This window comes from Sinocyclocheilus rhinocerous, unplaced genomic scaffold, assembly GCF_001515625.1.
Source record: "Sinocyclocheilus rhinocerous isolate Xijiao unplaced genomic scaffold, SAMN03320098_v1.1 scaffold181, whole genome shotgun sequence".
Taxonomy (NCBI): Eukaryota; Metazoa; Chordata; class Actinopteri; order Cypriniformes; family Cyprinidae; genus Sinocyclocheilus; species Sinocyclocheilus rhinocerous.
Window position 1 is genome coordinate 258,100 of NW_015638952.1, and position 13,210 is coordinate 271,309.

Here is a 13,210-nt window from a genome sequence, read left to right on the forward strand (position 1 = left end):
CCGGCGGGCTTGCGGCAATCACATGTGACGACCCTGGGCTGGACTCTGCTTCGTCCATGGTGAAAGCCGATCCGGTGATCCACAGCGCAAAGTTGATGTATTGTCTCAGCGACCAGCACGGATCAGCTCTGGGCATGACGAAGCGGATATCGTCCTCTTTTGGAAGGCCAAACTAAGTAGTTTCGCTTTCACAACGAAACACACAGCGCCTTTACGACATGGCAGCGGCAGCAACAATACTACAGCTAGAATAAAAGTTACTCCTTCTTTCTTTGCGTGAACATTTGGGCTGCGTTATGCAAATCTTCCCACATCGTGACGTAGACATGTGGGGGCGTGTTAGAACGAGCCGCTTTAGGTAGGCGTGGTTGACTCTTAACTTTTATAAAGAATATCTCTTTGGATTTGAGACTTTAGTCTTTGCAACTTTACAGATCTTCTTTATGCACCAAGAGCTTGTAACACTTCAAAGAGAAAGGAAAAATTGAAATCGCATCATATGACCCATTTAAGACTTTGCCTTTAAAATCGAACCATCCATGCATTAAAGGGTTAAATGTGCTATTATAGAGTGAGATTGCGTTAAGTTCAGAACTTCAGAAACAGAAACATGGACTTGCAGCTAACAGGTGTACCGACGAAACATGCTACATATCAGATTGTGCTACCAAAATTATATTTGCATTATTTTAAGGGTAAGTTTAGGGTAAGGGTAGGGAAAAAAAGCCTCAAACCACATGAAATCGTCAGAACACCGGCTCGCCTCAGTGAAACACTTGGCATATCAGACTTACCAGCTCCTTTAGTGGATAAAACAACCTAAATGTTGTAAATAAGATAATGAACACAACTGTGTGATTCTTTTTCATGGAAACACAAACCTTGTTCTATGTCTGGAAAGAGGTAGTCCCGTTCAGAGCTCTTGACGTGGCTCGCAGCCAGAAAGAAAACACAACTGAACCGCAAAATCGCAACGCTGACCCGACTTGGCATGTTTCTGCAACGCAAAATTAACGGAGTAAATAAACGCACTGCGGCATTGACGCCGAAGAACTGGTCAAAGTCAGTCCTGAGGGGAGTTTCTGGTGAAAGCAGGAGGCATCTGGGGTCAGAGAGACGGAGAAAGAAAGTGAGCGGAGAATGAAGGAATATAATTTGGAGTGGGAGGAGAAATTCAGTGACTGACTGTCCTCCTGTTTCCACGCGCAGGAGGAGAGGAGATCAACACAAGAGTATAAAAGTCTAAAAACAACCCGCTGCAGAAGTGAAGGGATGCATTACATGGCACTTTGCACAAATGGCCTGAAAGTCTTTTTTTTATTATTATTTATTTTATTTTAATTTTTTCAAAAATAGACCGTAAAAGCTGTTTATCCTTCATAAAATGTTGATGCAACCCAGAATTTGGGACGTATAATGTGCGGTCAGCCGGTCATTATGGGGTTTATTTATGCGGTAATGACCAGCTGACTGTGCACAATAAAAGCGTCTGTATAAAACATTAATTTGATGGCAAGTTATTTTATATTTTTACGTGTAGCCTAAACTTAAACTTAAATCAAAGAAAAACAGCCCTATATATATGGGCGCTCGCGCCCTTTGTCGAGTCTCGCGCAAGTCACGGCGTTCTAAAACCGCGGCAAGTTAAAAGAAGTTAAACTTTTAAAAAAGCTTAGACCTTGCGTGTTTTCCCGCTCCAAAGCTCGCGTTTTTCGACGCAAAACGCGTTCTGTCTGAACGGTACCGTGACGGGCGCTTTAGAAACACTGCTTCGTGAACCTTTGCAATCCGTGTATCATTCGATCATTCGTTTTTTGATTTAATATTGAAAGTAGAAAATAATAAGCCAATCAGAGAAAACTGCTGTTGGTAAACAATCCGTTTCCATGGCAACTGTGGAAAGACAACCAGACGCGCCACTGTTTTATGACGTCACAGACTCAGTCTGTGTAAAAGGCCTCGCGCTGGCAGAATCTCTGTTGTTGAGTGATATTCGCAGCAGAGACCTGAGTTTGAGTGAAAGTCTACGAATACAGACCTAGCAACACTTGTACAAACGCAAGTCCGTATAGATCGAGATATATTCAATCTGTACAGACAGTGTGTATCAGATAACGTAACAGTTTAAACTGACAGTATCAGATACAGATTACTTATCTGTCAGTATGAGAACCACAGACACAATGTCCACAGACCTGAGAGAGGTGCTTCTGGAGGTTTACGTCAATGACGCCTTTTACTCCGGTGACAGCTTCTCGGCATCAGATGATAAAGATGTGCAGCTGGAGTTTGAGATCACCGATGCCATCTACGACCTTACGACCTGCAGTGCATCTCAAGAGTTAGATGTGCAGCTGGAGGTTGTAACGGAGGATCATGTCTCAGTCAGTTACTGCAGTCCAGGAGAGATGCGTGTGCAGCTGGAGGTTGATGCCAGTGACGACATCTCAGTCTGTGAAGTGAAAGATTTGCAGCTGGAGATGAACTATCTTGTGTCCCAGATCCAAGTGCTCCCAAGCCAGAACCTGAATTGGATCTGGTCGATACCGAGCAATCGTGTATCCCTGAACCTGAAGTGGATCTCGTTGTTCCTTCTGAACCTAAACGGGATTTGGTTGATCCAGAGGAATCATATGCCAGCCCAAAAGGTGAAGAGATGCAAATAGAAATGTCTTCTTACAATTTGGACTAAATACGCATGTTTAATCTGGTGAGAGATGTTTCTAATGGCGCATTATTTGTTTTTCTTCTTTTGTCAGAAAGGGCCAAAGCCATGAAGATTAAGAAAGTTCATGGCTTCGTTGTGACCAAGAGAGTAGAATATGCTACAGTGAGGAATATAAAGAAAACTAGTACCTTCCTCCAGAACGACAGACCGAAGCCTGTTGGGGTCTCAGCATGGCCTGAGATGGACCTGAATGTTCCTGAACCAGAACCTGGGGAGGATCTGGTTGCTCCTCCTGAACCTAAATGGGATCTGGTTGATGCAGTGGAACTGTACGCCCCGGGTTCAAGCGTTCCTGAGCCGGACCCTGAGGAGGATCTGGATGACCCTCCTGAATGTGAATGGGATATGGCTGATTCGATGGAATTATACGGCCCGGGTTCAAGTGTCCCTGAGCCAGACTTTGAAGAGGATCTATTTGATTCAGTGGAATTGTACGTCCCGGGTCCAAGTGTTCCAGAGCCATACCCTGAATGGGATCTGGCTACTCCAGAGGATTTGGGCGCAGAATCTAAAGTGTTATCTGAACTTTCAAGTTTGGAAAACTACGTCCCTTTAAACGTGTTCCAACTAGAGGATCGTTTGAAGCAGTGTACACTACTCAAACAAAGACATGTCACTAACGTCTGGCCCAGGGTCTTCATCGGAGACGAGTAAGTCTGCAACACAATCGTATTTCTCTCATTGTTCTGTCATTTATTCTACAAGATAAATCCTTTTTATGAAAGACTAACCTAGGCTGTTGTGTTCTTGTGCAGAGAGACCGCAACAGACCGAGATGTGCTGCAGGAGATGTGCATCACTCACATCCTGAATGCTGCAGCGCCCAAAAAGGACTTGAACTACTTCTTGGGAACGTCTTATGTTGAAGACATAGTAGAAACGGTCAATACAGGGTCCAGATATTACAGAGGCTTACACATCAATTATTACAGCTTGCCTACAACGGACAGACACTGTTCTGACATCAGCAAGTACTTCATGCCAGCTGCAAAATTAATTGACAAGGCCTTGGATAAGCGAGCAAGTAAGGGCTGACACACATATACACACACACACACACACTCCATTTCTTATCTAATGAATAAGAAAGATCTTATCTTATATAATAATCAAGTGTCCTACAGTCTAGGAATGAGTTTTTTGACCATCTTTCTTTTTTTGTTTCCTCAGGTAAGGTGTTGATTTGTTGCAAGCAGGGTGTCGACCACTCTGCGACTCTGTTTCTGGCGTTTCTGATGATCTACCATGACATGATGGTGGAGGATGCCATTGATCAGGTCATAAAGTCGAGACGCATCAGGCCCTCCAGAGACTTCCTGAAGAAGCTGATGCTCCTCAATGCTGACCTTGTGAACAGGCGAAAACTAAAGCTACAGGACATAAAAACAGGCAGAAATAGGAAAAAATGGCAGCTAAAAAAAAAGTAGAGCGCAGATATGAAAAAATGTGCACATATGAAAAACAGAGCACACAAAAAAAATCCGTAAAAGTAGGGCACAATACTATTTTCAATTAATTTGAAGGAATTATTTTTTGAATCTATATTTATTGTTTACAGGTGTTTTACCTGTATTTTGAATTTTGGGCTTCATTGTGTTGGGTTTTAGGGTTAACAGAAATGTCCGTAAAATTAATGGATAATGTCCTGATAATGAGCTGCCAGTTTTGTTTTGTAATGTATTTATTTTTTACAGTGCAGATGAATAATTGCACGGATAGAAACAAAATAGAGCACAGATTTAAAAGATAAATAACAGCACAGATAAATAGGTAAAAAATAAAATAGCACAGATAAAAAATTTACATAAAATATGTGAGCAAAATAAAAATAATCATTCAAAATTAGTTAAAATCAAAACTTTGCACATAGTTGAATAAAATATTAAAATGAATGGATAATGTCCTGGTAATGAGCTGCCAGTACTTTTTTTTATGTGTTTATTTCTTACAGTCTAGTTGAATAAGTGCACAGATAGAAAAAAAATAGAGCACAGGTTAAAAAAACAGCACAGATAAAAATTTATATATAAAAAAGTGAGCAAAATAAAAATAATCATTCAAAAATAGTTAGAATCAAACCTTTGCACATAGTTAAATAAAATACTGAAATTAATATTTTTTATTTATGTACTTTATGTATTTTAATGTACAGTATTTCTTACAGTGCAGATGAATAAGTGCACAGATAAAAAACAAAATCAGATAAAAAAACAGCACAGATAAGTTAAACTAAAATAGCACAGATAAATATATGAGCAAAATCTGATCATTCAGAAATAGTTAAAAATCAAACCTCTGCACATAGTTGAATAAAATATTAAAAATATAACATTTTATGTAGCATTGTTGTTGTTGTCAGTGTTGCTGATTTCTGAATTCTATCATTCCTTAACAGTGTTGGGGAGTAACTAGTTACCGTATTGGCCCGAATATAAGACGACCCTGATTATAAGACGACCCCCCCTTTTTCCAGATGTACCTTTTGGAAAAAGGCTTTTTAAAAACCAAATCTTGTTTTTTCTCAGTAAAACACATTTTGTCTTCAATTATTTTCATATTGCATATTTTTCCTATTTTAATTTTTGTTTTGAAAGTATGGTAAAAACTGGTAAAATGTACCAACAATCACATTTAAAAAATATACACTTTTTGATATACCATTAAAAAAAAAAAAAAACAGGTAGTCCATCTGAATTAGGACATTTAGGCTATCCATCTAATTAGTAGCCTACCAAAATCTTATTAACAGTAGAAGTTAAATCTTACTGTAGTCTTCAAATCTGGGTACTGTCTTATGTTTTAAAATCACAAAGGGAGTTTGGTGCATCAGTCACGACTCATGCAGCTGTAAGGTTTTCTTTTTCTTTTGTTTTTACTCGCGATCTTTACAACACGCATTACATTACGTATTTCATGGCACACTCGTTTTATGCGTATTTGGCGCCACCTATTGTTGTGGGTGTATTATTGACATGTCAAAGTCTAGACCCTGAATATAAGACGACCGCGTTTTTTCAGATGTATTTCCAAGAAAAAAATATCGTCTTATATTCGGGACAATACGGTACATGTAACGAGTTACATAATTTAATTACAAAATAAATGTAACTAATCTGTTACAGTTACTGAAGAAAAAAATTCTTCAGTAACTTAATTACAGCTACTTATGAAAAAGTTAACGGTTACAAAGGGGGTTACATCTGAATATTTTCACACACACACACACACACACACACACTCACTATCTTTTTTTGCTATGTTAGTGAGGACATTGCATAGACCTCCATTGATTTTAAATCAGGCTAATGATATTTTCTATCAGCTAACCCAACCCCTACCCCTAAACCTACCCCTCACAAAACAATGGATTTAAATAAAAACATATTTTGGCTGATTTATAAGCCTTTTTAACTAGTGAGGACCAGTCAAATGTCCCCACTAGTAGGTTGTCATGATTTTTCACTATATAAGTAAGGACATTTGGTAAGGACACACACACAGACATACAGATTTAATTGAATCTGTATTCAATTAAATGTATTCTTTATCCCAAAATGCATTGACTGCTCTAAAATATAAGACACCAATGTTTCAGGAGTTTAGGACACAGAATAGGACACATGCTTATTCTATAACCATTTTATTTTCTATTTGGGTGTATGTATATGCTTTATTTTTTAAGATTACATTTTCCCTAAGGCATTGTGAGATGCCAATGTTTCCTGACATATTTGCTATGCAAAGATTTGATTTCAAAAACAGTATCATAGCTATTAAACTATATCTTGTTATGATTTGAAATCTGTATTTAACCTCAGAATGATCTCAAGAGGTGCTAAAGTCTGATTTTGTGGTGACTATGCTTTAAAATAAATTTTTTATAATCTTAATTCAAGTGGATTTTTGAGGATTTTGACAGTAATCAGTGCTGAGTAGTACTACTGTAAGGTTAACCCTGCTGAACCTGAATGAACAGTTGAAAACATTCATTAGACATTTAGAAAAGTAATCAAAAAGTAATCAAATGTAATCAGTTACATTACTTTAATAAAGTAATTGAAATAGTTACACTACTACATAGGGTAACTTGTAATCTGTATCCTATTACATTTCCAAAGTAACCTTCCCAACACTGTTCCTTAATCAGCTTATGATATGTTTGATTTAATAATCGTTTTTACACCGAACACCATCTTTTCTAAGAAGAAATACCAAGCTTGCGTAGAAAATAAAAAGTGTTTTTTTTAGAAAGTAGACCAGAAAGTAGATCCAAAATCTGAAGCATTTTGATGCTTTTATTTATCTACCTTATTTTTGCAATGTGGAAGTTATTTTCTGTGAATGTGTGGGATTTCCGGTTCATTCGCCGCTATGCGTAAATAACAGTGAATAAAGTGCAGAAAACGGTAAACGTTTTTGGGCTAAAAACCAGTGTTTACGATTATGAGAATACATTAAAATAATATAAGAAATCATCTCAGGTTACTTATGTAACCATGGTTCCCTGAGTAGGGAACGAGACACTGCGTCCTCTAGGGGTCGCTATGGGGGAACGCCTCATCGTGACCCGTGTCTGAAGCATACATTGAAAAACGCCGTGCACGCCGATTGCCCCCTCGGAAACATCGTGTGCGTGCTCTTTGCCCAAACAAACAACGCATAGATCGTGTGTGTCATCAGATGTTAAACAACGTCAACACGGACGCACACCTCCTTAAACGCTTTGCTAGTGCTCGCCATAATGAGATGAATAGAGATCGCTCTTACCACAGAAATGCTCGATTCAATCAAAACAGTCAATAAAGACGAAGAAGAGAATGATGTGTGCTCCCGGAGCCTATTTACACTATAGTCGCACCGGTAGTGACGTCATGGCTGTCGCCGGCCAACGAGTTGGTGTTTTTTCAATGTATGCTTCAGACACGGGTCACGACAAGGCGTTCCCCATAGCGACCCCTAGAGGACGCAGTTCGAAGTTCCCATGAAAGGGAAACCAGTTTGCTTAGTATCATTAACTGTATATCGCTCATGGTGTCGCCAACGTGTGGCGTTTCAAGCTCTTCGAAAAAGTGAATAATTTTGTGAAGCAATTGGTTCAGTTGATTAAAAGTTTTGCAGCTTATTTTCTCCCGTCACCAGTTTGACACATTTTTTTTTTTTTTTAATGTTGAAGCTTTTACCTTAATGATAGGGTTCTTAGAACCCCGTTTCACGCACGAGGCACGAGCGCAAAAGTCGAATAAGTCTGTCTCATTGTGTGTTGTATTGAAAAACAATAGAAACTCTATACAGTTGATTGTAAAGGGCGACCGCATACAATGTAAAAATCTATAAGAGTATTATCCTCCTGAGACCCTGCATCCTCATAGGAGGACATTATATTTTAGTGAACGTCTCTGAGACTATACATGCCACAGTTTGAAGTCTGGATGTGCTGTACAGAGCACATTCAGGGCTTTTCAGAGATACTAAACGTTTGGATGTTTCACCATGACCACTCCCTCTCCTTTGTCTTCAGAAATGTCTGGTATTAATTTAGTGACACTCTTATGGAAATATGATAATATTTTGTAACATACAAAGTTTGGTAAAAAAAAAAATCCTGAAAACTAAAAATGTATTTGTGATTTTAAAAAAAATCAATTGTTTTTTGCTTATGCATGTTCAGTCATGTCTTTTTATTTTTTAAAGAAATTGAGTCCCGATGTCCTCTGCAAGGACATAGCATAACTTATGAATGAAATATCATTTTTTATTTTTATTTTTAGTGCTCTAAATAATGCAATGACATGAAAAAATACAAATTTTTTCCTAAAATGTTTTGCCGAAACATTTTTTTTTAAACAAATTTATAAAAATCTTATTACTGACGTCCTCTGAGGACGTTTTACTAAAAATGCTGTTTGTGTGAAACAAAAGAGCGTCAATACGCGGTGTTCCAATTACCCGGATGAGAACAGATAACTTACCATGTTGTCATGGACAACAGTAAATATAAGGAAATATCTGATTGCTGCATGGCGCTATTGACCAAGTAATCTAGTATTCCAGTGGACTGTGTGACAATAGTTTAAAAACCCATTGATGAATGAATCTTGCTGTACTGTTTGAGTTACGGGAATGCTGAGTTAAGACATGAAGTCACATTTTGCTCATGTTGTAAATTTAAAGGTGCAATTAGTATTTTGACTTAAATTGAACTAATATATCCTAATGCAAACCCACTTAAACTACACCTTTTTACCAGAGCAAAACTATTTGGTACTAGTTCGTGTGTCTCATCTTGGTTAAGCACTTAAAGACTTCCTCATTTTAGAGAAGATTTCATATCCATACAGCCAACACATGCTCTCCCACACAAGTTACAAAGCCAATTCTTTGAATTTTTTGCATTCATTTAACCAAGCAGACAGAAGTGTGTGTGCTAAACTTCAAGTAAAACAAATGTAAACATTTGTGTAATTCTTGTATAATTATTGTGCATGCAGATTTGTGACTTTAAATTTTGAATTCTGAAAAAATTAAAAACTGAATTTTGATTACTTACAATTGTAGACTAGAGAGAGAGAGAGAGATCCAAGAGAGATCCATTAATGCACTACACAACCTATCCTCACGATGGAGCACAGGCGCAGTTTTCTATTGTTGCTGTTGAACTTTGTTCTAAATCTTACAGGTCTATGATGTCTTCCAGCATTGCTATTTCCCAATAGCTATGTGTAAAGGCTGCAGAAGTTCCTTAAATGGCTTTTTAAACACCTTAAGGTCCAGTCTTCATCATGGTAAGGGTCAGAGGAGTATGACAGCGAGGATCATTCTCTGCTTTCTGTCCTGTAGAGCTGCTGGCATTTCATGAAACCAGGTGAGTTTGAGCCTAATTCATTGAGAAAACAAAAGCTAGTCTTTTTTTTGGACTGATTTGTTTGTGTAATATATTGCTTCATGGCTTAAACTCCTAGTTGCCTCGATAGATAGAGGGTTAAAAATGAAATACAAGTTTATGGTGTGTATCACATCATCAAAAGTCAAGTTTTGTTATTATTATTTACATTTATGCATTTAGCAGATGCTTTTATCCAAAGCAACTTACAGTGCATTCATGCTATAATTATTATTTTTTTTTACCTGTATGATGTTTGTGTGTGTTTAATACATTATTATAAGTGTTTATTACATTCATTTTATTTCATTTTGCCCCAGTGTTGTAGTGTACTGTATGTAGTGAAAGTGGTCTCGTCCGTGTGGTTATATGGAGGGGTTTTGGGCTGTGTTTTTCCCTGTGCTGAGGGTCTGGTTCACCTGTTTGGTGGTCCTGATCATGCTGCCTGCCATGTTTGGGATCTCTCTTGGCATCACTGAGACCTACATGAAGATCCTTCTCAAAACCTTAGAGGTACGTAAGATGAGTGTTGTTATTGTTAAAAAAACAATTTGTTAATTGAAATAAAGCTGAAATAAAATATAAATATTAGATGAAAAACTTCAACTAAATTAAAACTAGAGATAAAAATGAGTTGCATTAGCTAATAACTGAAATAAAAAACTAAAAGCTGAAATGTAAAAAATGTAACTATTTAGAATTTTTTTAATAATCAGAAAAACTAATAAAAATGTCAAAATCGGAACAAAATGACTAAAAATTAAACTAAAATAAAATATAAAAATAAAACCTAATTAAAAATATTAATAACAACTATAAAGTATATAAATAACATTTACAGGCATAAAAATATAGGATATATTATGCCCATAACCTTTTTTCATCAAATTTAATGTGCACATTATTCCAAAGAAAAACTTTTTTTTCTTTCTCATAATCCTTAATCAAAATGCTGTAACTTCCTCCACAAACGAAACAACTTTCATTTCTGTCACTGATGTTAATTAAGCTGTGCAGGATAATATTAACCAATAGTCACATAGCTATTTCACATTCAGTCTGGCTCCATTCTACCTTTTAACACCCAATTTTCCTCCTTTCAGCTCCAAAAAGATCAAATCAAGTCATGCCCTAGATTTTTTCAATATAGAACTTAAATAGGTTACAAATCCATTCAATTCACTTTAACTTTCAGCTACGTACCTTTTTTAATCGCTATATAGCTGCAAATAGTAGACCTGTAGTAATGAATTTGTAAAATCACAAACACTTAATGTAGTCTCATGAGCTCATAAAACTGCATATATATTAATTATACATGACTTTGGCAATGTTTTAAAAACGTTTAAGAAGTACAGCATGACACACTCCAGAACACTACTTGACATGCTACGTCTGCCAGGACACTAGGCTACTGCACACACTCACCAAGGGGAAATAAAAAAAATATTTTTTTTTTGACAAATGAACATTGTGGCATAATCAGATGATATACATTTCTCAAACTGAAATGCGCTGTATCATCACATTGTTAAGTGCCCTTTGGTCTTAATTGTGATTCACTATGCAAGTCTAAAGCCTAGTGTCAGGAACAAATGGAATCATACAGTATATATTAAGCTTTGCCTGGTGTTTTTGCAGTGGGCAACACACAGAATCCAAAGGGCAAGCAGAGCAGAGGAGATCCTGAAACAGTCCGCATCAAATGGTGAGTTTACGCACATACAGTCACAAACACATCTGGATCCAGGTGTTTTAAAACCAAATAAAGTAAAATAGAATTTATATTCCCCACAAATCGAAATTCTGTTACCTTTTACTCATCCACATATCCCAAACACATAGTCTCTTATGTTCACCAAGGCTGCATTTATTTGATTAAAAATACAGTAAAAACCGTACAAATTGTGAAATATTATTACAATTTAAAAGAACTGTTTTCTATTGCAATATGTTGTAAAAATTAATTTATTCCTGTGATGCAAAGCTGAATTTTCAGCATCATTACTCCAGTCTTCAGTGTCACATGATCCTTCAGAAATCATTCTAATATGCTGATTTGCTGCTCAAGAAACATTTCTTAATATTATCCATATTGAAATCAGTTTAGCTTTATATTTTTGTGTAAACCATGATAATTTTTTTTCAGAATTTTTTGACGAATGGATTAATAGAAAAACATTTATTTAAAATAGAAATCTTTTATAACATTATAAATAACTTAACTGTTACTGTTGACCAATTTAATACGTCCTTGCTGAATAAAAGTATAGTACTAGTACTATATACTTTTTTATATATATATTAGTACTATACGTACTAGTAGTTATTAAACTACTAGTACGTATAGTACTAATATATATATAAAAAAATTATCTTTTCCATAATTCCATCTCTATTCCAGTCCATAGTGACTTTCAATATCCAAAAAATACAAAAAAACACCATGAAAATGTTACGTATGACTTGTCCACAATATATCAAGTCCTCTAAAGTCATACAATAACTTTATGTGAGGAACAGCCTGAATTTTAAGCCATTATTGACAATGTCAAACTTAGGTTGAAGGATCATTTTTTAAGATGAATGCAAATGAGATTACAGATCTTTAACATAGTATAAGATTATCAGTGAAAAAAAGAGCTGGTCTTTTCTATTTCGGTCCTCAGGTTCTCATAAAAGTAAACCGCTTTTTTGCCTTTTAGTTTTGCTGCACAATGGCTGTTTCCCTCTAGATACGACACAAGCGGTGCTCTGAGATCTCTTAGCTTATCTGTCTACTCAAGCAATCACACATTACACAATGACTTCAGTTTCTCTTGCTCTCTCACATCTTCACAGTGGACTTTAGCTTGGCTTTATCACTGACACCCTGCATTAGATTTATAAATGCTCTTTATCAATACCTCACTGATCTTCACTGATTAATCAAATCTTAGCTGATGAAAACGTTACTGATTATACCTGGTTATAAAGTGTGTCTTGTTTGAATGTGTTTCTTAAGATGGCACAGAATGGGCACTGTATTCTGTGCTTGCATCATATTAAAGCAATAGTTCACCTAAAAATTAAAAGTCTGTCATCATTTACTAATGTTTTACATGATTTCTTTCCATAATGAAAGTGATTGGGCATAGACATCTTCAAGCTCAAAATACACTACCATTAAAATACACTGCATTACTATTTTTATTTATTTTTTATTCAGCAAGGACACATTAAATTGATCAAAAGTGACATTAAAGACATTAACAATGTTACAAAAGAGTTCTATTTTAAATAAATGCTGTTCTTTTGAACTCTCTATATATCAAAGAATAAAAGTTGTTATCGTGACAGGCCTAAATAGTTCACCTAAAAATAAAAAGTCTGTCATCATTTACTAATATTTTACATGATTTCTTTCCATAATGAAAGTGATTGGGCATAGACATCTTCAAGCTCTTCAACCATTCAAATACACTGCATTACTATTTCTTTTAAAATAAATTAATAGTTTTATTCAGCAAGGACACATTAAATTGATCAAAAGTGACATTTAAAGACATTTACAGTGTTACAAAAGAGTTCTATTTTAAATAAATGCTGTTCTTTTGAACTTT

General features: G+C 36.0%; 2 protein-coding genes across 2 annotated transcripts in view; one reads left to right on the forward strand and one right to left on the reverse strand.

The window, feature by feature from the left end:
- Positions 1-993, reverse strand: part of LOC107750303 (A disintegrin and metalloproteinase with thrombospondin motifs 12-like) — a 30,906-nt gene extending 29,913 nt beyond the window's left edge. The window contains 1 exon segment of the mRNA XM_016565622.1: positions 882-993. Coding sequence (XP_016421108.1) covers positions 882-993 — 112 coding nt within the window.
- Positions 994-9,419: 8,426 nt separating this feature from the next.
- The window catches only part of LOC107750301 (glycerol-3-phosphate acyltransferase 3-like), a 13,396-nt gene continuing 9,605 nt past the window's right edge, over positions 9,420-13,210 (forward strand). The window contains exons 1-3 of the mRNA XM_016565620.1: positions 9,420-9,590; positions 9,929-10,121; positions 11,250-11,316. Of these exons, the coding sequence (XP_016421106.1) occupies positions 9,978-10,121; positions 11,250-11,316 (211 nt within the window). The 5' untranslated portion in view covers positions 9,420-9,590; positions 9,929-9,977. The remainder of the gene's footprint in view (positions 9,591-9,928; positions 10,122-11,249; positions 11,317-13,210) is intronic.